At 41.1% G+C, this 24,203-nt stretch overlaps 1 protein-coding gene across 1 annotated transcript in view; it reads left to right on the top strand.

The window, feature by feature from the left end:
• ANTXR1 (ANTXR cell adhesion molecule 1) overlaps positions 1–24,203 on the top strand; it is a gene marked incomplete at its 3' end in the record, with an annotated part of 177,486 nt that overhangs the window by 82,979 nt on the left and 70,304 nt on the right. The window contains exons 11-12 of the mRNA XM_081333597.1: positions 9,681–9,750; positions 12,687–12,765. Coding sequence (XP_081189723.1) covers positions 9,681–9,750; positions 12,687–12,765 — 149 coding nt within the window. The remainder of the gene's footprint in view (positions 1–9,680; positions 9,751–12,686; positions 12,766–24,203) is intronic.

Here is a 24,203-nt window from a genome sequence, read left to right as displayed (position 1 = left end):
GTCTATTTTTTTCATTTAAAGAAAAAGATTCTGTGAATGTGAGGACATCCAGATCTTTAAGGGTTCATAAAGAAAGAAAAGGGAAGGAGGAAATATTGCTTTGGCTCAGAAAAGCAAGGGAAGAATTCCCGATGTTTTTGCACATACGCTGCACATGTCAAGCTATGGTATAAGCATTGGTGGTACAGAGCCATATTTTCATCCTTCCATTCTTCCTGCATCCAAAGAGGACATTTTTGTTCAATTTTGCAAATTCGTCAGTCTCCCAAGGAGGCTCTCCTTAGGAGGCAGATTTCCTTTCCATAGGAATTGCAAAAGAAATTAATATCATGTGCACCAGGAGGAAAACACAGTCGCCTCAGAATAACCCAGGAAGGAATGTGCTGGGGCATGATCTGTTTTTCACAAAAAAGAGTCCCAAACCAAACTGATGAGAAGTTGAGAGGCTCCTTTTGGGTGTCATTATCCACCTTCCAATATTAAAAACACTCTATCTGCTACTGCAAATAATTATGGAAACAATAGAGTAGAGTAGAGTAGAGTAGAGTAGAGTAGAGTAGAGTAGAGTAGAGGAGAGGAGAGGAGAGGAGAGGAGAAGAGAAGAGAAGAGAAGAGAAGAGAAGAGAAGAGAAGAGAAGAGAAGAGAAGAGAAGAGAAGAGAAGAGAATATTCTTTATTGGCCAAGTATGATTGGACACACAAGGAATTTATTTGTTTATAAACTCTCAATGTACATACAAATAACACAGTGATAGGTCATAGATCATAAATCATAGTTACAATTATTAAACAAAAGATACAACAAGTGATGATCATAAGATACCAATAGGAAAAGGGAGTAGGGAAGATGAGAAGATGACAAGGATAATAGCAATACAGCCTACTACATGGGTGAATATCGATAGGCCTAAGCAGTGGTTTTTTTTTAAAGGTGCCGGAACTCACACACAGCTCCAGCTCCAGGCTCTGGAGGCTTAGAAAAGGCCTCCGGAGTCCAGATCGGCCATGGGGTGTGTGTGTGTGAGAAATCGCTCTGCAGCCATAGATGCGGGTGGCAGAGGCCTTTTCCAGGCCTCTGGAACCCGGATTGGGCTGCTGGGGGTCCGCAAAATCACTCTGCAGCCATACCTGTACTCGTGCTGGCAGCTTAGAAGGAACCGATTCTTCCGTTCCGTGCGTTCTATGAGAAAAAAAATAAATCCCTGGGCCTAAGACAATGCTGTGGGAATTAGGTGTTCAGCAGTGATGGAATGGGGGAAGAAATTCTCTTTGTGTCTAGTTGTTTTGGCATACATAACCGCTTTTGGTGTTGAAGAGAAAACATTGAGATTCTTAACACTGTAGGACATGGGTGTCAAACTGCCGGCCCACGGGCCAGACGCATCACACGGAAGCTGCGCCCACCCCATTGCGACAATGGCAAAACAGTCCCAATACGCTGCACGACGTTGCGTGATGTCACGAGTTTGACATGTCTGCCGTAGGAGGACAGCTTTGTTAGTCTTTGGTAGCATCTAATGAAGTCAGCTGCTGTCTAAAAAGCTGATCCTTTCCATAAAATTTGGTAGCTGGACTCCAAATAACGCAGAACTCGTAACAATCTCTCCTAAGAAGACTCCGTGACTCCCAAAGCAACATTTTACCAGCAGAAACTGTGAAATTAGTAACCTCAAGAGTCTAGAATCCCAATCTGTGGTGTTCCGCGATAGGCATTTCATCTGATTATTTTTCAATCAGGGAGAAGCTTTCCTTCCTTGAGCAGAAGAGTTGCAAGCAGTTTCAGATGTTTTGGAACTTTAAGAAAGGGATGCTGCTTCATTTATTTATTTTGGAAGAAAAAAAGCTGGCTCTTGTGCAGACCTTTGCTAATTTTTTTGAATTTTAGCAGATTCTAAAGGAGTTGCTGAGTGCAGTTGAGGTTTCCTTTCCAGCTGCCTTCCGTTGTGAAATGCACACATTTAGCGGCAGCCCTGTGCTTTCAGGCGCACATAACTCTGACCAGCGATGATACGTACGCAAGCAGCCTCTCTCGGCCGGCTTCCCTCCCCCAATCTGCAGTGTTAGAATTATAACACTCGTGTTGGGCGGTTGCGATGGTTACAGATGTGTGTTTTGAGTGCTCGTTCTCAGGTTGCTTAAAACTTGCCAAGTTGCCTTCTCCCATAAAACAAGTCAGAAATGCATCTGGATAATCAGTCAAAAAAAGTTAAGATGTGTTTTAGTTTACTTATACCCCAGACATCGGTAACTTCAGAATGGAAAGATTGCTTTATCTGAAAATGAAACCGTAGCTTACTTATAAAGCTGTGTGGAGAGTTACTCTTATGCACCAAGGTAGAGTAGAAGATCAATTGCTCCTGATGAAAAGAAGAAGAATTGTTTGCAAAACTAACCTTCAGAAGTGGAGACCAAGCACAGCCTAGTGTAGAAAAGGCCTCATGTTCTGGAGCAGAAATACTAGTTTGCTCCAGATTCAGGACCATCCAATCTTCCACCAACCACCAGTTGGATTTACTACAAATACTTTGATTTACTACAGATACAAATACTTTGTCTTATCAGGTTGAGTCACACCACAGAAGGTCTAAGAAAAACCAGTGTCAGATTAATCCAGAGTAACTAACAAGTGTTATTTAATCTGAAAAGAGATTAAGACTTCTCTTCTAAATGGCTTTAAAAAATCAAGATTATTAAGGGCAAAGATTACAACCATGTTATGATCCTCCCAATTTCACCTTAAAAGAGGCGGATCAGAATCTTGAGTTGAAGGCTGGGATCTTGTCCAGCTGTTTCTTCCATGTGTTTTTGGCAAACATCAGAAAAAGACTCCATTAACTGTAACTGACTTTGCTTACTCAGGCTCCATCCATGCATAAGTCGGTTCCAAAAGAAACATTTCTTTGAAAGATTTAAAGATAAATCTGCAGGTCCCTCAGTCTGTCATTTTATAGATCTCTTTGGTCAATAATGAGCAGGGCGACATTCAGTGAGCTCAGGCCAGTCCAGATAGAGCAGAGATGGACCAATGGATCTGTGTGCATGAGAGGCACCAACAGCCTTGAACGAGTCATTTGTGGCTAGTGAAGAATAAGATCACAAGCTGTGCATCTTCCAGAATCAGCCAGGCGGCATAGATGGCTGAGAAGGTGCATTCTTTTGAGATTCACTGCTACAACTGGAAGGGACTGGAGAATAAAGAGCAGGTCTGTTGTTTTGCACAGATGGCCCATGACTTACAACCACAATTGAGCCCAAAATTTGTGTTGCTAAGCAAGATGGTTGTTAAGTGAGTTTGGCCCCGTTTCTTACCACAATTGCTAAGTGAATCGCTATAGTTGTTGAGTTAGTAACACAATTGTTATGCAAATCTGGCTTCCTCCATTGACCTTGCTAGGTCAGAAGGCCGCAAAAGGTAATCGCATGACCCAGGGACACGGCGACCGTCATAAATACGAGTCAGTTGCCAAGTGTCTGAGTTTTGATTACATGACCATGGGGATGCTGCAACAGTCGTAAGTGTGAAAATCAGTCGTAAGTTCCTTTTTTCAGCGTCTTTGTAACTCTGAACGATCACTAAATGATCTGTTGTTAAGTCAAGGACTACCTGTACACAGTTTCTGCACTTGTTTGCCCTTGAGGCACACTTCTGTAGGTGCCTCTGGAGATAGTTTGGGGAGGCCATAAAAATGTCTTCAATCAATAAATCAATAAATCTAGAGGGTGCTTTAGTTGAGCAGGGAAGTCCTGGGCTGATATGATGCTTATTTGTTGAAGGGTTAAAATTACTTTATACCTCATGGACCTTTGGACTGCTTGAAGTCTTCTCAGATAGTTGCTGTTTGAAATGTATCTTGGCTTTCTTGCTGTTTTTGAAGCTTCATTTGTCCGTCTTGGTTTATGGCAGTGGTCCCCAGCCTTTCCAGCTTGGCGGAAAGTGTGTGAGTGAGGAAATGGTTCTGTGTGAGTGGCAGGCACGTGCAGCTCCATTTGCATGAGCGGTGGACACTCACCCGAGTGCGTGAGGCTCCATTTAAAAACTTTTGGGGAAATCTTGATGTGTGGACTGAGGGGATAGTCTGGAAGCAGGAGAAGAAAAAACCTGGACAGAGATGGAGGAGAAAAAGTGAAGAGCTGTGTCAGAGCTGGACATGGCCATCGAGTCTCTCTCAAGCAGAGGTGACCACAGAGAGAAAGGTCACAAAAATCAAGATGGCACCAGAGCTGCATAATGAAAGCCCTGTGCATTTTGTATGTGTAGCATGTGGTTGCGGCTACCATCTTGACTTTTTTGACCCCTGCCCCCTTGGGATGCCTTTGCATCAAAGTCTTCTTTTCTTCAGACTGAACTGCAGTTTTCCTGTCACAGCAGGCATGTCAAGCTGCCCACCCCATTGCCGGCAATGGAGAAAAAGTCACAATACATCGCACGACATCACATGACATCACAAATTTGACATGCCTGTGTTACAGCAAGACCCTGTATCATCTTTATTACCTTCCTTTGAACCTTTGATCTCAGTTTTGAATAGAATAGAATAGAATAGAATAGAATAGAATAGAATAGAATAGAATAGAATAGAATAGAATAGAATAGAATAGAATAGAATAGAATAGAATAGAATAGAATAGAATAGAATAGAATAGAATAGAATAGAATAGAATAGGAGAGGAGCTGGAAGGATCTTGGAGGTCTTCTAGTCCAGCCCCCTTCTCAAGCAGGAGAACCTACACCATCAGACAGGTGAATGTCCAGTCTCTTCTTAAAAGCACCCACAATTTCTGGAGGCAAGCTGTTCCACTGGTTAATTGTCCTCACTGTCAGGAAGTTTCTCCTTAGTTCCAGGTTGCTTCTCTCTTTGATTAGTTTCCAACCATTGTTTCTTGTCCTGCTATCTGGTGCTCTGGTGAACAACCTGGCCTCCTCTGCCCTGTGGCAGCCCCTCAGATACTGGAACACTGCTATCATATCTCCCGTATTTCTTCTTTTCTTTAGACTGGCCAAACCCAAGTCCCTTAGCCATTCTTCGTATGTTTTAGTCTCCAGGCCTTTAATCATATTAGTTGCTCTTCTCTGAATTTTTTCCAAACTGTCAGCATCTTTTTTGTGATATGGTGACCAAAATTGGCTGCAGTATTCCAGGTGTGGTCTTACTAGGGTTTCATAAAGCAGTAATAATACTTTGTGTGATCTTGATTCTATGCAGAGGTCTTCAAACTTGGCCCTTTTATGACTCATGGACTTCAACTCCCAGAATTTCTCAGTCAGGCATGCTGGCTGAGGAATTCTGGGAGTTGAAGTCCATGAGTCATAAAAGGGCCGAGTTTGAAGACCCCTGATTCTATGCCTCTGTTTATACAACCCAGGATTGTATTAGCTTTTTTGGTTGCCTCTTCACACTGCTGGCTCATAGTGAAGTGATCATCCACTAGGACTCCAAGGTCCCTCTCACAGTTGCTGTTTTTAAGCCAGGTCTCACCCAGTCTATACTTGTACTTTTGATTTTTTCCTGCCTAAATATAAAACTGTGCTTTTCTCCACATTGAAACTCATTTTGTTGGATAGGGCCCATTGTTCGAGTTTGTCAAGATCTTTTTGGATCCTGAGTTTGTCTTCTGGGGTGTTGGCTACTCCTGCCAGTTTGGTGTCATCTGCAAATTTGATGAATAGAATAGAATAGAATAGAATAGAATAGAATAGAATAGAATAGAATAGAATAGAATAGAATAGAATAGAATAGAATAGAATAGAATAGAATAGAATAGAATAGAATAGAATAGAATAGAATAGAATAGAATAGAATAGAATAGAATAGGGATGGAATTGAGAAGGGAAGAGAAGAGAAGAGAAGAGAAGAGAAGAGAAGAGAAGAGAAGAGAAGAGAAGAGAAGAGAAGAGAAGAGAAGAGAAGAGAAGAGAAGAGAAGAGAAGCTGGAAGGGACCTTGGAGGTCTTCTAGTCCAGCCCCCTGCTCAAGCAGGAGGACCTATACCATCTCAGACAAGTGACTGTCCAGTCTCTTCTTAAAAATCTCCAGTGATGGAGCACCCACAACTTCTGGTGGCAAACTGTTCCACTGGTTAATTGCCCTCACTGTCAGGAATTTTCTCCTTAATTCCAGGTCGCTTCTCTCTTTGATCAGTTTCCAAGCATTGTTTCTTGCCCTGCCCTCTGGTGCTTTGGTAAATAGCATGACCCCCTCTTCTTGGTGGCAGTCCTTCCAATACTGGAATACTGCTATCATGTCTCCCCTATTTCTTCTTTTCTTTAGACTTGCCAAACCCAAGTCCTGCAGCCATTCTTCATATGTTTGAAGAGGCCTGAATTTAAATGCTACAAAATAAGCGAAGAATGAATACTCTGGAGTGACAACCTGGAACTTCTGTGTTTAAAATCAGACAGGATAAAGCTGAATGATTTCACAAACATTAATTAAAGAGAAGCTCTCAGCAAGTATGGCTAGATATTGTCCCAAGGCCTAACCAGGAGTTACGTAGGCTCATTCAATGCTCTCATTAATGAGCATTTCAGAAGAGGCATGAGGCTGACCCATTTTGTACTGCTCAGGGTTGGAAGGAACCAAAATGTTGTCTCTTGGGTTGGACAAGGGAAGACTTGCGGCATTGGCTGTCTGGCCAAATCTAAGGAATGGCCTTCAGTTCCAACCCCCGACATGGTTTCTGCTGAGTAGCCAAGCCAAAGTGGTCAAGTTAAATCCTATCAAGCCTTGCACAGATTGTAGGTTTAATTACAGGGCAACCTGAAGATGGATGGTGCCCGGGAGGCTACGGTGCAGTTGTGTGACAGCCCTGGAAGGAAAAGCAACCGGCTGCATCAAAAGAAGTGCAGAAAGTATTGAAAGGTCTGGCTTCAGAGTTCCACCCAGCCTTATCCTTCAGGGCAAGCCAATCTTCAAGTCTCAAATACTACACAGGGGAGCTTCAAAGAGAAGGACCTCTGGCACTTGGGAGGAGGGAGAAGTGTGAGAGGGGAGAATCTGTTTGTGTGTGGGCTTATTTCATCTATAGATAATCCTTGTATTACAACCATTTGTTTAGTAACCATTGAAAGTTACAACAGCACTGAAAAAGTGACTCAGGACCGTTTTTCACACTTACGACCATTGCAGCAGCATCCCCATGGTCACGTGATCAAAACTTGGATGCTTGGCAACTGGTTCATTTTTATGGTGGTTGCAGTGTCCCAGGGTCATGAGATCATCTTTTGTGACCTTCTGACAAGCAAAGTCAATGGGGAAGCCAGATTCACTTAACAACCATGTTACTTATTTAACAATTGCAGTGATTCATTTAACAATTGTGGCAAGCAAGGTTGTAAAATGGAGATAATTCACTTAACAACTAACTTGCTTAGCGATGGAAATTTTGGGCTCAATTGTGGTTGTAACTCGAGAATTACCTGTAGTGCAAGAATGAGACATGTTTTTGAGAATAGGTGTTGTCGGGTGTTGATAAACACTGGTGTGTCACCCAAAATGTGGCATGCCACCTTTGACCTGTGTGCCATAAGTTGCAATCATTATTTTAGTAAATTAACGTGGAGGGTGTGTATCCATTATTCACAAGTGCGCATCAGCAGGGTTATTCACATCATTTTCACCAATTCTGGAAATCTCGGGAGAAATCCTCAGAACTTGCTTTCCTCTACTGCTATCACTAACTCTCAATAAAAGTTCCTTTTGAAAAATGTTGTTTCAAGAGTTCTGCTTTCTTGGGAGACCTAGTTGAGGCAGGTCCTTACATAAAGCAAGGTCTGCAATAGTGCGCAACCCAGGAGAAATCAGGTCCATCGCCTAGCAGCCCCTTGGCTTCAGGATCCAGTAAAACACCACTAAGAGAATGTGTTTGCAAAACTAGATGCATTCATGAAAGCAGAATTTGCCTTTAACAATGAACACTGGAAAAAAATTGTATTAATAAAATAAATTGGTAGCAGAAAGGTATATCCTAGCTTCAACTGAAGACTAAAGGGGCATGTGACTGTAGTATACAAATATCTCGATAGCTGAAATATGGATCTTTTATTATTATTGTTAAATTCTAAAGCAGGACGAGTTTCAGCAGGTTGGAAATAAATGAATGAAAGAAGATTTGGGCTGCATATGAAGAGTAATTTTCTATTGAAGTGAGTGGTTAATTAAGTGGAACAGTCTGCCTGGTTTTGCCCTAGAGCAGGAATTTTCAAACTTGGCAACTTTAAGACTTGTGGATTTCAACTCCTAGAATTCCCCTGCCCTGAAAGAGATTTTTCTTCAATTCCTACACCAATTGGGCTGGAATGGATGTCCAGTTCTTACATTCTGTGATTCTATGACGTGTGAATAGAATTTAACAGTAAAAAAAAAGAGATTAAAAAAACGTATAAGCCAAGTTCAAACAATATGCCAGAATAGAATAAAATAGAGTTGGGTTATCCCATGGTGTGGAAATCTGCCCTTTCTTTTAGCACGGTGTATGAATTGGCCCATCACCTGAAGCCATAATCACGTTTCTCCCTGTAAATAGGAATTGCAGATTTTTAACCAGGTTTTGGGTTAGGCCTGATCTGTGAACCAATCCCTTTTTCTATCTGTCTCCATTGGTCATAAATATAGACCAGCATCTTTGTGTAGCTCTTCTTCTGAAGTATCCATTTATGTGCGCCTGTATAGCTAAAATCTGCCAACCAGGGCCTGCTCAGCATCTCATCATGTGATGATGATAGATTAGCTGCCATGACACTCTGAAAATCTCACCTGAGAGATGGTCATTCTGCTTCCTGCCATTTTCTGCAGATAAGCATAAACCATTTTGTTCCAGACCAGAAATGGATCCTAAGTCCCCACGCTTGATTTTATGGATGTACTTACAGATAGTCCTCAACTTCTGACCTCAATTTTCAGTGCCATTGTAACTTCGAACAGTCCCTAAATGAAGTGTTGTAAGTCGAGGACTACCTATGTTTTGTGAATGTTTCCGTTTGTATTATATTTTTGCTATATAACTTGGTGAGAAATGGGGCTGAACCTTTTATTTCTTTGAAGTAAGAAACTCAAAAATGACTTTCCCCTTGTCAGAAGAATAATTTGGGGTTCCAATTTGACCAGGGGTTGTGAAAGAATAACTAAAAATGAGTGCCTGACAGCTGTGAGCAGAGAAAAAAAAAATATTTATTCCTAAAAACATGGAGTTTGTCTTTAGGGGCAGAAAAACGGCATAAAGTGACAGTTAAATAGGGGAGTTTCTCCTGGATGTGGAATTGTCTGCGTGCCGATTCTAGGATGACACTGAAAGTATGTGTGTATAAGTATGTTTATTCTTGTGAAAATGAAGTTCTGCTGGAAGACCTAATTTAATTAACTCTGCTTGCATTTACAGACCTTATCCTTTGATATGTGGATTAGGTCAGGGTAACTTACCGGTATTTGGGGTTTTGAGGAGGTTTGGGTAAAAGCTTTTCCTCCATTTGTGATTTTTACTTAATTAACTTAGTTTCCACTTGACTGTCAATTATCTAGTGGAGACACTGATTCTTAGACCATTGTGGATTCTGTTAATGTTTCAAGGAAAGATGGAAACAGTAATAAAGAGTAAAATATATGTGGATATAAAACTTCCCACACTCTTAATTGTTCTTTCCAAAGTTGCTTCACCTGGAACCACTTTCTCTGCTTCTCTTTCCAGATGAGAAACCCTTTGTAGTGGAGGACACCTACTTACTCTGCCCGGCACCTGTCTTACAAGAAGCTGGCATGTAGGTTTATGAAAATACAGTTTATACACAATAGCTCTTTTTGTTGTAACTTCACTGGTGAATTTTCTTTTGCTACTGTTCTGTCTGATCTGCCCTTGAGAATTTCAGTAATTTTGGGGAGGAAGTGGTGGTTCTTGATAGCCTCATACCCACTGTGACCAGAGGATAGTCAACAAGCAACATAAAGGGGTACAACATTATAGTAGAAACCCTACCCCTTGCCCCTTACACAGTGGTGGGATTCAAATATGTGAATAACCGGTTCTCTGTGTGGATGCCACTTCTGGAAGTCCATTCTGGGCCTGGGCAACAAAAAATTAGCTACCAGGGTTTTGTGCAGTAGCGTATTAGCCGAGGGAGCACGGGGCTCTGTTCCCCACGGCCTATTTCTCCCTGCTAGGGTACCCTAAATGGGCCTGAAGTTGCCCTGTAGAGGCAACAAAGAAGGAAGGAAGTTCCGCTGATTGTGGAGAGATGGCGGCCGATCCAATCAGTTTGGGAAAATCCCTCCAGAAACCAGCAGAAGAAAGGTTAGCTTAACTTCAAAGTCTAGCCCAAGCTACAAGCAGCCGAAGCCCAAAAGCACTACTTTAAGCTGACTGTAAATAATGTGTTTGGAATTGGGTAAGAACAGTGATTTTCTCTCTTCTACTTGAAAATTGATTTCCTGGGAAAAAGAAAAAGAAAAACCCCAAGAATCAAAAGGCCTCTGAAAATGAGAATGGGGGGATTTTTGCCCCACCCTCCTACAGATGTAAGCGGTGAATTAAAATTTTCAGGGGGAACAGAAATATATTGAAATGAAATAAATATAAGACTTAATTTGGACAAGTTTGAAATCGGTGGAATCTGTTACGATTTTCCTTTTAAATCATGAAAATAGAAGTAAACAATTACCTATTATTGACTGGTGCTGATATCTAGTGGTGGATGAAAATATACAACAGCAGTTGCTTTATTACAGGGACTGGCAAAGCCCAGGAAAAGCTAACTTGTTTTTGGTGACCTTCAATGTCTTAATAACAGAGAACAGCTATGATGAAAAAGAAAGAAAACATTTTGGGCTATCTACAAAGTGAGAATTATAAACTCTAAAAAAATAGAATTGACCTTTCTGGATTACAAATACCAATTTAACTGTGACTCTAAAGCTGTCTGCAGAGAAAGGAAAACCCTGATTTTTACCTATCATGGAAAACCCAAGACTTGCAGAAAGAATATACCAAGAAAAAAACAAATACTTTCCAGAAGGAGATCTATGCTATGTTGCAACTAATCCAAACAACAATGATCTCAAACCACGAGGAAATTAAAAATAATTTTGAAAATATAAATAAACACATCTCCAATTTAACTTTACAACACAAAAATTCTCAGAAAATAAAAACAAAGAGTGAGCAGAAAAAACAGACAACTGAATACGAGACAGAGGAGAGAGATTTCAAGATGGAATTTAGCAATAGAAGAAAGTATGATTTAACCCAGATGAAAAAAAAAATTACAGGAAATACTGGACATGGAAAAGGTAACCTATATTCTAAGATTACAAAATAAGTTTGAGGACAAGAAAAAAGAGTTGACAAAATGGATTCTGCCAGGAGAACTATAAGAACTTGAGAGACAAAAAATGGTAAATAAAATCAAGAAAGGAAGGAAGATTCTCAGTGAATACAAAGGGGTGAAACCTTCCTATAAAGACATCTTACCTGTTTTACCTTTTGTACCTGCAACAACATTTTTAGGATTATGGAAAGATTCTTTGATTCAGCGAAGCATATTGATCAGGAAAGATGTTTGGCCAAAAAAAAAAAGGCTAAAGTGAGAATTAAGAAATTAGATGATGGGATTTACCAGAGGGAATATTTAAAAATTAAACATCTGTTTGTATGGTTAAAGAAATAGAAAGATTTTGGATATACAATAAATGAAGATTAGTTTAAGAGGGATGAACCCTTCAAGTAACATAGTATTTTTTCTTTCTTTCTTCTTTTGTGTTTTGTTTTTTGGCATGAGAAATATATAAATGTTGGGATGATGTATATAAAAGAAATGTTTTCTCTGGTTTTTTCCCTTTTTTAAGATATGAGAAATGTAAAAGTGTTGGGAAGGCTTGTATGAGGAAAAAAGAGTTAAATACTTAAGTGTAACTAGTTTCAAGAAAATCTTAACCAGTAAGAATGCTTTGAATATTGTGGGGAAAACAAATTTAAATAAGAATTCTGTAAACAGGATCTATGATGAGGCAATCAAGATGATCAATTAAAAAAGAAGCCTTATACTGATGTGGTTATTTTTTGCAGAAACATGAGAAAAATGTCTATATTTAATTGTCATTTATTCAAATAATAAGAACTGTATTAATTTAAGGTTGGCAAAGAGAATATTATTGGAAGAAGAGAAAATCAAGCAAAGCCATTATATGGACTATAGAATTATAGAAATTAATTGTTATTGATTGTTTTTAAATACTAACCCAGACAACACGCTGTTTACCAAATATTAAGGTAAAATAAATATTATGTTAAAATCAATAAAACATATTTTTTTTAAAAAAAAAATAGCTACCATTCTGCCAAAGTGGTGTGAACTGGCTGAATCCCACCACCGCCCTTACAGAAGTGGGGCAGAGCTTTGATTGCAGCATCTGTGCCCTCCATCTAGAAGGCTGGCTCCTGCCTGCCATGGAGGGCATGTTCTGTTGCTATTCTGGTCATTCAGCAAATCGAGTAGCCTTCTCCAGCTTGTTGGCCCTGCAGATATGATGGTAGACTTCTGTTCTTCACAGCTAAAGCCCAAACCATTTGAGGACCACCTACCAGGCGGTCTCTCTACAATAGAAAGGATCTGCACCAGCCCAGATGCTGCTGCGTTTTCAAAAGAAGTGGACTGTGAGTCTTTCCCCAACAAGTCATTTCTCCCCTCCTTCCTTGTTTTAGGGAAGCTGCTCTTCAAGTGAGCATGAACGACGGCCTCAGCTTCATCTCCAGCTCCGTCATCATCTCCAGCACACACTGCGTAAGTTTGCTTAGAAATCCACCCTTTTTGCTTAAATGTCTGTTGAAAAATCCTTGTGAATTTGAATTGGAGGGTCATTGAGAGGCCACCCATACTAGGATTTCAAGGTCTGGCTTCCCTTGACAACCAGGTGATTAATGATTCTTTTAAAAAGAAGCTGTTTCTCCTTTGCTATTTCAGTGCTTCACAAAAGGCAGGTTCCTCCTCTTTTGAACTGAGATTTTTAATAACCTCCCGGCAGGGGTGCCGGAATTTCTGCAAGGAAGAGAGCAAAATAAAGGCACTCAGAACGTCTTGGACACAGGCATGCAGTGAAAGAGAATGCTCATGTCCTCTAAACTATTGCATTTTTATCCTGTTGGTTGTGGAATAGTAACTGTGTCACTAGTACCGCATTTTTATTTGATTACAAAAAAAGAATGCAGATAGTCCTTGAATTACAACCATTTGTTTAATGACCGTTCAAAGTTACAATGGCACTGAAAAAAGTGGCAGGACTATTTTTCACACTTCCAACCATGGCAACATCCCCATGGCCATGTGATCAAAATTCAGATGCTTGGCAATTGACAAATGTCCCGGGGTGATGTGATCCCGTTTTACAACCTTCTGGCAAGCAAAGTCAATGGGGAAGCCACATTCACTTAACAACCCCGTGTTACTATTTAACAACTAAAGTGATTCACTTAACAATAGTGGCAAGAAAGATTGTAAAATGGGGCAAAACTCACTTAACAACCATCTTGCTTAGCAATAGAAAATTTGGGCCAAATTATGGTCGAGGGGTACCTGTATTTATATATTACCTGAACACATGTGTAGAATATATTTGTAGGGTTTATATATTTATGTTACACCTTGGAGGAAATCTTTATTCACTGATGAAGTGGTTTACAGAAGGATGAGTTGGGAGCCAAATTAATTCAGTTTGCATTTATATATGTATCAAACCAGAGCACAGATATTGTTTCATATTTTTGGTCCTCTGAATTTTGCAATTTAAGAAAGCAAATTAGGGAAAGTCTAAATAAAAGATGAGTTCGTAGATTGAAGAAACTAACCAACTAAATGTGTTATATGAGGGAATAGTTGAATAGCTGAAAAATTAAATAGTTGAAAAATTGTCAACAAAACATGCATAATGTATTAGATCGACATACTCTTCTTTTAAAAAAGGATCTCAACTTCGATGGAGCCAAAGTTTTTTACTCCCAGTGACAAAAAACAGGTGCTGAATTTGAATCACAGCATTTTCCACTTGACATAGCAGCTGTTGCTTGGATCCTCTGAAGTTTGACCTGCTATAGGATCTGACTTGTTTCTAACACTGAATTCTTGTGAATATTAAGAGAAATGAGCCAACTATGTTTCTTAAACTACTTCACTGTTCCTTAGAAGTGAAATAACAGGCACTGCTTTGAGCTTCGTAGATGAGCTAGCAAGGGATCTAATTCATCAGAAGAACATGGGGGGTTGTATAACAAAGCTGACATTTCCCAAAATTGGGTTTTTTATTTTTATAAGAGGGATATTTATGTCTCTGAATTTGTCTTTGATATCTGCAGATGACTGTGGGGTAGGCAAGCGGTGACATGAGTATCCTGAAGTTATTGAACATCTAATACAATAATGAAATTTGTACCACTCATGTTACATGAACCAACGCAAAGTACAAAATTGTGTTCTGTGCTCAGTGACATCAGGATGAATGTGCCAATACTTTGATGTCATTGTGATGGTTCCCAGGAGTAGGCTGCCAGACTGGGGAGATTTCTGTATTATAGGTAGAAAGTAATAAAGTAGTTAGCTCAAAGTCTGCACCTGTGATTCTGGTTGTTCACGCCTGACAATTGTTTTCCTTAAAGGAGAAAACAGATTCTTCTCATTCTTAGCTACTGTATTGATTGAGAATGGATGAGCCATAGTGCCAACCCACCAGAAGGCATCAGGCGAGGGAGTCTAACTCTGAATAAGTGGCCTTGTTTTCCACAGGGCATTTAAGGTCACTGCCCCACAAGAGCTAAGTCCACACATCAAGATGGGGTTTTCTTCAGCATCATGATCATGAGAGTCCATGCAAATCTCCTTGAATGCCCTTCCGTCAGATGATATTGTTTAGTGCTAGACAAGGTCCTTAAGAAGGGGGGTGGGGTTCTTTCCTTCAGTCCTCTAGGGGTTCTTCAATGGTAAGTTAGGCTTAGTCAAGGTGTTTAGATGACCTCTGTGGCTTCTGAGGATCAGTCTCAAGGCAAAGGCGGCCTGGGCCATGTTGATTCTATGGACAGCTGAGCAAACTCACTGGCTCATGTGCAAATGTGCCAATTGGTTTTCAATTATAAAACTCATCAAAATCATCATAAATCAGTACAGAATGAAGAGAGTATCAGAGATGAAAAACCAAGCAGCCAACCAACACCAATCAGAAGCAGGTGAAACAGCAAAAGCGGTCAAGAATCTGTCAGCCTTTTCAACAGATGATGTGTAGGGTTATGAGTAGTTATTAAGATTATATCTTCCAGATATTAGCCCTGACCTGGGTTTCCTCAGGTTGAGGAACAAGGGGGGAATAAGTAGTGGAGAATGCATCATCTCAACATAATGCGAACTACCTAATTCAATTTTCTGTATAATAATATGATGCACCTGCCACCATTTTGATTTATTGTAGATGTCTGTGCTTGGACTTGTGTGAGTGTGTGATTATGTTCATTTGTCAGGTTCTTTGGCAGTTGCCCCAAATCAAAAGTTATTCTTTTCCAAGTACAATTTTCTCAGACTCTTTTTTAGCAAGATTTGTTTGAGATAAAAGGGGAAGAGATACAAGAATTGCAGCAGCCAAAATCTTCTCAGTTTAAATCCCTGTGTACATTAGAACGAAAATGTTTTGATTCTCTTTCTGCCTTCCTATATCCTGGTAAAGAGGAAAGTTTCTGAACTGATCCTGGGGAGGCCTGTAGTTGTGTGTTATCTGATATAACCATCTCCAGCTTTCTCAGCCTGGGAATCAGCTCTTGCATCTTTGCTCAGAGTCTAGTCCTGGACACCACATTAAGAAGGATTCACACCCACTGGAATAGGTGCAAAGGAGACTTTAAAGGAGAGGTTGAGGAAAGTGGCTCTGTGTAGCTTTGATGGGAGAAATCTTGGGAGGCAGATGGCAGCCAGTTTCAATACCTGAAAAGTAAAGGTATGGAGCAAGACCTTCTCCCTCACTCCAGAGCGTAGGACACATGGCAGCAGATTCTGATCCAGAAAGGTTCCTGGGTTTCAGAGCAAACTGGCAGTGGAAACCCAAGGCCAGAAAGCTCACGCTTCCCCTTTGCCAAAACTGCTCAAGGAGAGGCTGCACCACCCCAACATTGGGGAAATGAAAGTTTGCCAGCTGAAGAAGAATTAATTAAGAAAATTTTAGAGTGTGCAGAAATGGACAGATTGACCTTAAAGATAAAAGAGAAAGAAGGCTCAGTGTATTTTACAACATGGGATAATTTTTATCAATGGCCAGAAAAAATGAGTTAGAGAGAAAGGAATGTGATATGTAACTTTGAATAGATATTAGCAAGAAGACCATCGAGCGATTAATTAACATATCGTTTAGGTTAATCCTAGTCATTTTTTTCTTAAAATACATGAACCCAGACATTATGTTAAATATTGAGAATGTAATTTAAAAAAAACAAACCTAACACACACACACACACACACATACAGGGAGAGGGGGGGGGCTGGACCACCAATTATTGGGATGCTTTTCTTTGGACTCCTCTCTCAAGCAGGGGGCGAAATTCCATGGCCTTCATGACCCCTTTCAACTCTAGGATTCAGCCCAGAAGGAGACCACGGGTTTATCCCTTATGCACCGCCAGCTCTACTGGTAGGCGACCTGAATCAGCTGCTTTAGGCAGCACATCGAGACAGGTGGCAAAATGGACCCAGCCTCCCATCGCTTTCCCAGTCCATCACCTAGAACGATAATGCCATTGTACCTCGGGTGGGAAGTTCCCCAGAGTAGCTGTGCACTCCAATGGCTACACCCAAAGCTTCTGGAACCAAAGGACTTGAGATATCCTGGAAATGTCCTATATAACCCATAGTCATGAACTCCACACTGACATTCCCTCGCACCGATGAGGTTGCTTAGCTGGCTGATGAAACATCTGCAAGCAGACAACCAAGCTCAGAGAGTGCCAAGAACTTCATAAACCATGGGGCTGGCCACCTGCAGTGCATTGTTTGGCCGTCGCAGATCCTCTCTGCACACCCATCTCAGTGGGAAGCTGAAGAGCTACATTCCAAGGTACATTTGCATCGGACTTAGAAAACGCTGCTCTGCCAGGACTCAAACTGAGCAGGAGAAAATATTTGCCCATGTTTCGAGCGCTGTAATAGGGCTCAGCCTGGCACAAAAAAGCCAGGGCCCCGTGGCTTTGCAAACAAGGCCCTTGAGCCCTGTTTTTCTCAGATAAAATAAAAGGATGTTTTCTCTGGCAAAGCAAGAAAAGAATGAATGAGATGTATATCTCAAATGAACTGGCCAAGGGCAGATTTATTTTGTAGCTTAAACTCTCATATTGCCCACATTATTTTGGAAAAGTTTTATAACCTACAAAGAGTTCAGGCTTCATTTGTTTTTGCTGGCTGAAATTTAGTGCACAAAGAATTCCATTTCATATTTAATTATTCCCCCTCCCTGGTTATTTTCAGGTTTTTAACTGAAATAAGGAAACGCAGCTTTCAAGGGGGTCCTCTGGTGGGGTCATAAAAGTCAAAATGGTGACTGCAAGGATACAACACATAAAACCAGACCGAGGTCACCATCTTGATCTTTTTTTACCATTCCCTGTGCTCACCCCGATGCTTTGGTAGTTCAAGAATTGGTTCATACTTCCTTTGTAAATAGAAGGGCGATGGGAAGAGCAACCTCCTGGAGGCAAGATCCTGAAGAGATGCAACCTCATTCCAACTCAGGGGCTGTGCATGATCTGCACGCCAAAACTCCAATTTCTGTCTCCCGCTCTCTCCTCAGCCTCACTCTGAAAAACCAGTGAATCACTTGTTCTGATTGGATACCATCTTCCTTCAGTTCCTTGAAATATGAAGCTAACCCGCCTAGCTTTTGGTGCATGGAGAGAAGCCTTGGGGAAGTTGGAATAGCCTTGCAATTGCAAGGCGGGGATTTTTTTAAAAAATCCCCCCTTCCATCTTATCAACAATTTTCTTTCAAGAGGAACTTCCACAGGTGCCAAGAAGATTTTCATGCGAAATGTTAGCATCTCCTCTAGAGCTGCTTTTCCTCTGGGCCTCCTCCTCCTCCTCTTTCCCCCAAGGGCCACCCAGCCTTCCTGTTCTCCAGACCAAGAACCAAGTCTGCAAATTCATGCAAATAACAGCTTCTGATCCACCTGTGACTCTTCCTCCAGCTGGCAATAGACAGTTCCTCCAGCGAGGGGATCTCCGAAGCAGAACCTGGGTGACTTTGGTCTTGCAAATTACCCAACCTGGGCTCTGGACTAGAAGAGGTAAAACATTTCAACTTCTTCTGCCAGACCAGATGTGCATGCTTATTGCTGCTTCTGTTTACCATATTATTCATCCTAGGTTGAGTCCCTCTGAAATCTAAATCCAGAGCCTGGTCTGGCAGAGGACAAAAGGCCTACTACAGCAATCCTTCGGCTGTGAGGAATTGGAGATGGCAAAACCTGAGACGGGGAGGGGAAGAAATGAAGCAGCAGCAACAGAGACACTTCAAGCCAGAGACCTCTCTGATTTCTCAAGCTGACTGGCCGCCTGAGAGGAGCAGACCAGACAGAGCAGCTGAGCCGACCAGGAAGCTAAACAGGCCTGACCAGAGCAGAGACCGAGCACCGAAGGACAGAAGGGAGCCAAGAGAGAAAACAAGGCCGGAGCAGCGAGCAACAGAAGTGAAGGCAATGATTACGTTTGAGGTCTCAATAGGAAGGGAGGGAAGACACACACACAGACCAGTAAAGAACAAAAAGGAATTGGAGCTCAAAAACTTTTTTAAAAAAATAGAGGGAAGAAAAGGATAAACAAAACTAACATATAGGAAGAAGGTTAAATAAATAACAAGGTAGAAAAATGAGCACAAACAGGCAGATAAAAGAATAGTAAAAAAAACAGGCACAATTACCTAGAACAAACAAGGAAGAAATAAGGCTAACAGCAAAGCACATCTGCCAGCCAAAAAGAGGGATTTTCAAAGAACAAACTCATGGAAAAAGTATTGTGGTATGCAGTGCATGTTGCGTGTATGTGCTTATGCCCAAAGAACACCCAAATTATACATGCATTAGATGTAAACTATGTGAATTATGAGAGTAAGTAAGGCGCTTAGAGGCAACTCTGGCCAAACCCCAATCTACGAAAGACAACTATACCCAAACTGAACCAAATAACGAACAAATAACTCCCAGAGGATCTGACCCTACTGATAAACCCTTGGGGGAAGACAAATGGAGGTATGTCACACACACAAGAAAACACAATACTCAAAGAAAGAAACAGCATACAACAAACAAACCCCTTCTGGCCAACCCAACCCAACCAGAAGCAGCCCCATTAAAACTGAGCAATCAGTTTCTCCCCCTAGATGGAAACACGCAGACCCACAACTTCCCCCTCAAAGAAAACATGCAGACATCTAGCAAAGAAACAACTTCAAATATCCCTAAAAAGGTCACTTCAAATATCCCTAAAAAAGCCACATCAACAAACACACCTGAGATAAACAGAAAAGCAGCCCAGATTGCAGCCCCCAGAAAAGGAAGGCGAGTGTTGGTAATAGGAGATTCTATCCTCAAAGGAACAGAATCGTCCATCTACAGACCAGACATACAATCCAGGGAGGTATGTTGTCTCCCTGGAGCAAAAATCAAAGATGTGGCTGAGAACCTAACCAAAATAATTAGGCCTACAAATTACTATCCCTTCCTCCTCCTCCACATTGGGATGAAAGACACAACTAAGAACCTGAGTACAATAGTGAGAGATTACAAACAACTAGGCAATAAAATTAAGTTAGGAGCACAAGTAGTGTTCTCATCAGTACTCCCAACGAAAGGCCAACACCCACTGCGGGGAAAAAAGAATTTTAGAAATAAACCATTGGCTAAAGGGTTGGTGTCGCCAAGAAAACTTTGGTTTCCTTCATGATGGACTGCATTTCCTATGTGGAGGACTCTTGCCAAGGGACGGGCTTTTACCTCACGAAAACAGGGGAAAATGTACTCGGAAAAAGACTGGCCCAACTCATCAGGAGGGCTTTAAACTAAAATTGAGAGAGAAGGGTGACCAATCTTTAGAATTTCTAGAACCCAAAACCAATCATAAATCCCAAGAAAACAAGTCAAACAATGAGGTAGGCAGTGATGAGAAGAAGAAAAAAACCTCAAACAACAATCAGGAGATGCAGGAAATATACCCACGGACAGGCATAAAAGTCTTAAATGTTTATGAACAAATGCTCAAAGCTTGGGGAACAAACAGGCTGAACTAGAAGCAATAGTACACAAGGGAGGGTATGACATAGTTGGCATTACAGAAACCTAGTAGAATGAAACCCATGAATGGAATGGACTGGTGGATGGATACAAATTGTTCAAAAGAAACAGGTCTACAAAAAGAGGGGCGGGAGTTGCACTATATGTAAGAGAACACTACATATCTACAGAAATGCACATGATCAAAGATAAAATCTCTCCAGAATGTATATGGGTCAATATAAAAGAGAAAAAAGGTGACATTGTCATGGGTATATATTACAGGCCACCCAAACAATCAGAAAAAATAGATGAACTCTTTGCCAACCAGTTAACAAACATAGGAAGCATACCACAGTAGTAATGGGAGACTTCAACTACCCAGATATCAGCTGGGAGACAAACTCAGCAGAAGATCGAACAGATTCCTAATCAACCTACCTGACAACTTTGTCACCCAAAAGTGGAGGAGGGAATTAGACGTAAAGCTATACTGGACTTAATCCTTACAAATAGAGAAGAAGTGATAGAGGGAGTTGAAATTGCCAGAACCTTGGGTGAAAGGGACCACGTCATACTGGAATTTAATATAATGCAAACATAGCAATAGAAAACAATCCAACCAGTGTCTTAAGAATCAAAAGAGCTGACTTTAACAACCTAGGAAAGATCCCATGGATGAAACTCCTAAAGGAGAAAACAACCCAAGAAGCATGGGAAACTCTGAAAAATGCGACCATAAAAGCCCAGACCAGCACAATACCACTGAACAAGAAAAACAAGAAATTCAAGAAGAAACCAACATGGCTGCACAAAGATCTCTCTGACAAACTGAAGGATAAAAAGGACAAATACAAAGAACATGCAAAGATGAAGTCAGGAAAGCAAAGGCTCAGAAGGAACAAAGACTTGCAACAGAAATCAAGGATAATAAAAAAAGTTTCTTGCAACATATTAAAAAGAAAAAAGTCAAGGAAACTGTAGGCCCACTAAAGAGAAAAGATGGCAAGGAAATAACAGCAACAGGGAGAAAGCAGAGCTGTTTAACTCATGCTTTGCATCAGTCTTCACACAAAAATAAACTATAGCCCAACATACCAAAAAACCACTATAAAAGGCAAACTAGAAACAAAAATTAAAATAAGCAAGAAAATGGTAAGAGAACACCTATCCAAGCTTGATGAGTGTAAATCACCGGGACCCAACAGATTGCATCCCAGAGTTCTGAAGGAGCTGGCAGATGTTATCTCAGAACCGCTGCACCATATCTTTAAAAAATCCTGGAACACCGGGGAAATACCTGAGGACTGGAAAGGGGCTGATGTGGTCCCCATCTTCAAGAAAGGGGAAAAAACAGACCCAGGAAACTACAGATCAATCAGTTTAACATCGATACCTGGGAAGATCCTAGAAAAGATAATCAAAAAACAGATCTGCGAACAACTAGAAACAAACAAAGTTATGACTAGTAGCCAGCATGGGTTTGTTAAAAACAGATCATGCCAAACCAATGTTATTTCATTCTTTAATAAAGTGACTAAACTAGTAGAAAAGCGAAATCCTGTGGATGTAGTATACTTAGATTTCAGTAAGGTGTTTGATAAAGTAGACCACAACCTACTTCTTGGTAAGCTAGAAAAAGGTGGAATAGACAACATCACCACCAGATGAATCTGTAACTGGCTGGCAAACCATATTCAATAAGTAATCCTCAATTGCACTACATCCACATGGAGAGAAGTAAGCAGTGGGGCACCACAAGGTTCCGTCTTAGGCCCAGGACTCTTCACTATCTTCATAAATAAATAAATAAATAAATAAATAAATAAATAAATAAATAAATAAATAAATAAATAAATATAAATAAATGACTTAGATGAGGGAATTGAAGGGGAACTCATCAAATTCGCAGATGACACCAAACTGGCAGGAGTAGGCAACGTCCCTGAAGACAAACTTGGAATCCAAAAAGATCTTGACAAACTTGAACAATGGGCCCTATCCAACAAAATAAGTTTCATTGTGGAGAAAAGCAAAGTTTTACATTTAGGCAGGAAAAATCAAAGGTATTACTACCACTTTATAAAACCCTAATAAGACCACACCTGGAGTACTGCAGCCAATTTTGGTCACCATATCACAAAAAAGATGTTGAGAGATTGGAAAAAAATTCAGAGAAGAGCAAATAAGATGAACAAAGGCCTGGAGACTAAAACATATGAAGAACGGCTAAGGGACTCGGGTTTGGCTAGTCTAAAGAAAAGAAGAAATAAGGAGAGATGATAGCAGTATTCCAGTATTTGAGGGGCTGCCACAAAGAAGAGGGGGTCATGTTATTCTGCAAAGCACCTGAGGGCAGGAGAAGAAACAACGGTTGGAAACTGATCAAAGAGAGAAGCAACCTGGAACTAAGGAGAAACTTCCTAGCAGTGAGGACAAATAACCAGTGGAAGAGTTTGCCTCCAGAAATTGTGGGCGCTCCATCACTGGAGGTTTTTAAGCAGAGACTGGAGAGTCTGAGATGGCTTGAGCAGGAGGCTGGACTTGAAGACCTCCAAGGTCCCTTCCAGCTCTATTCTATTCTATCCTATCCTATCCTATCCTATCCTATCCTATCCTATCCTATCCTATCCTATCCTATCCTATCCTATCCTATCCTATCCTATTCTATTCTATTCCATTCCTGAAATTCCATATGTCTCTATTTGTTTTAAGATATCAGGCTCTATTGTCAACAGACAGCAAACTCCTCCACTCTCTGCCTTGCCAAAACACAATAGCAATATAACAGAGCTGGAAGGGACCTTGGGGTCTTCTAGCCCAACCCTATACCGGGGGTTCAACACGTGCGCACTTCAACTCCCACAATGGCTGCCTGGGGAATTCTGGGGGTTGAAGCCTACAAGTCGCCAAGGTTGCCCACCCCTGCCCTCTAACATTCTAGACAAATGGCTGTCTGGTCTCTTCTTAAAAACCCACAAATTCCAAAGGCAAGCCGTTTCACTAATGAATTGTTGACTTTAAACCATAATGGAAAGCTGGAAACTGAAATCTGTCACAGAAACCTGGCTGGGTCCTGTTTCAGGGCACCTCCCACAGAACAGTCATCTCCCAAAGCCAGATGTCTCTTCCGCCAAGGGTGATAAATGACGCTAAGCCCCGGCAGCCTCGCAATTGGCCAGGGATTTTGCTCTGAGCCAGCCCACCTGTCCGATTGGAGCAGGCCTGGGCTTCATTACTAGCTGGAAACTGAGCCGTTCCCTAATGTGGGCTTTCAAATCAGCTGCATCTCCTCTCCTGGAGTTCTTTGGCTTCAAGCGACACAGAAAAGAGAGTGGAAAGCTGAGAGTTCCCCAGGCTGTCCAAAAAGAACCTTTAGGGATTCAGGAACTTCTATGGGTTTCCCCCCGCCCGAATCTCCTTCATCAGATGGTGCCAGAAGACACTGAGAGCCAAAGGCAACTGGCAAAGTTGTGAAAATCTTTTGGCTTCTGCTGTTTATTTCTGTTTATTTAGGCCCAGAACTGTTTACATGTGAGCAGAATATCCAACATCCAAGGATAAATGCTCTATAACTTGCTGCAGGAAATTAAGAATATATGTTCTGAAATAGAACCCCTGAAGCCATTTCATTCTAAGGTCTTCTTATACGTGAATCCATACTGGACATTGAAGGTCCATAACCTGCCTCACCTAAAAGCCTTGAAGTATCAAGGTTGGACTCCGTCCTCTCAGGATAGGCGATCACATCCATAAACTGATGTCATGTGCCAGGACCTGAACTCCATTGACAGACACGCAATCGTCATGTAGTTGGCCTCTTCTGGAACCTGGGAACCTATTTAATTACAGCAGAATTATCTGTTGTTGGATTTTTGGCGGACCTCATGGTCCTAATAACCCACAACTTTCTCCTATGCCAGTGCCTCAAACTTTGGG

This window comes from Vipera berus (genome assembly GCF_964194415.1).
Source record: "Vipera berus genome assembly, chromosome: 8".
Taxonomy (NCBI): Eukaryota; Metazoa; Chordata; class Lepidosauria; order Squamata; family Viperidae; genus Vipera; species Vipera berus.
The sequence above is the reverse complement of the archived record's forward strand: the minus strand, read 5'-3'. Positions and strand labels throughout refer to the sequence as shown.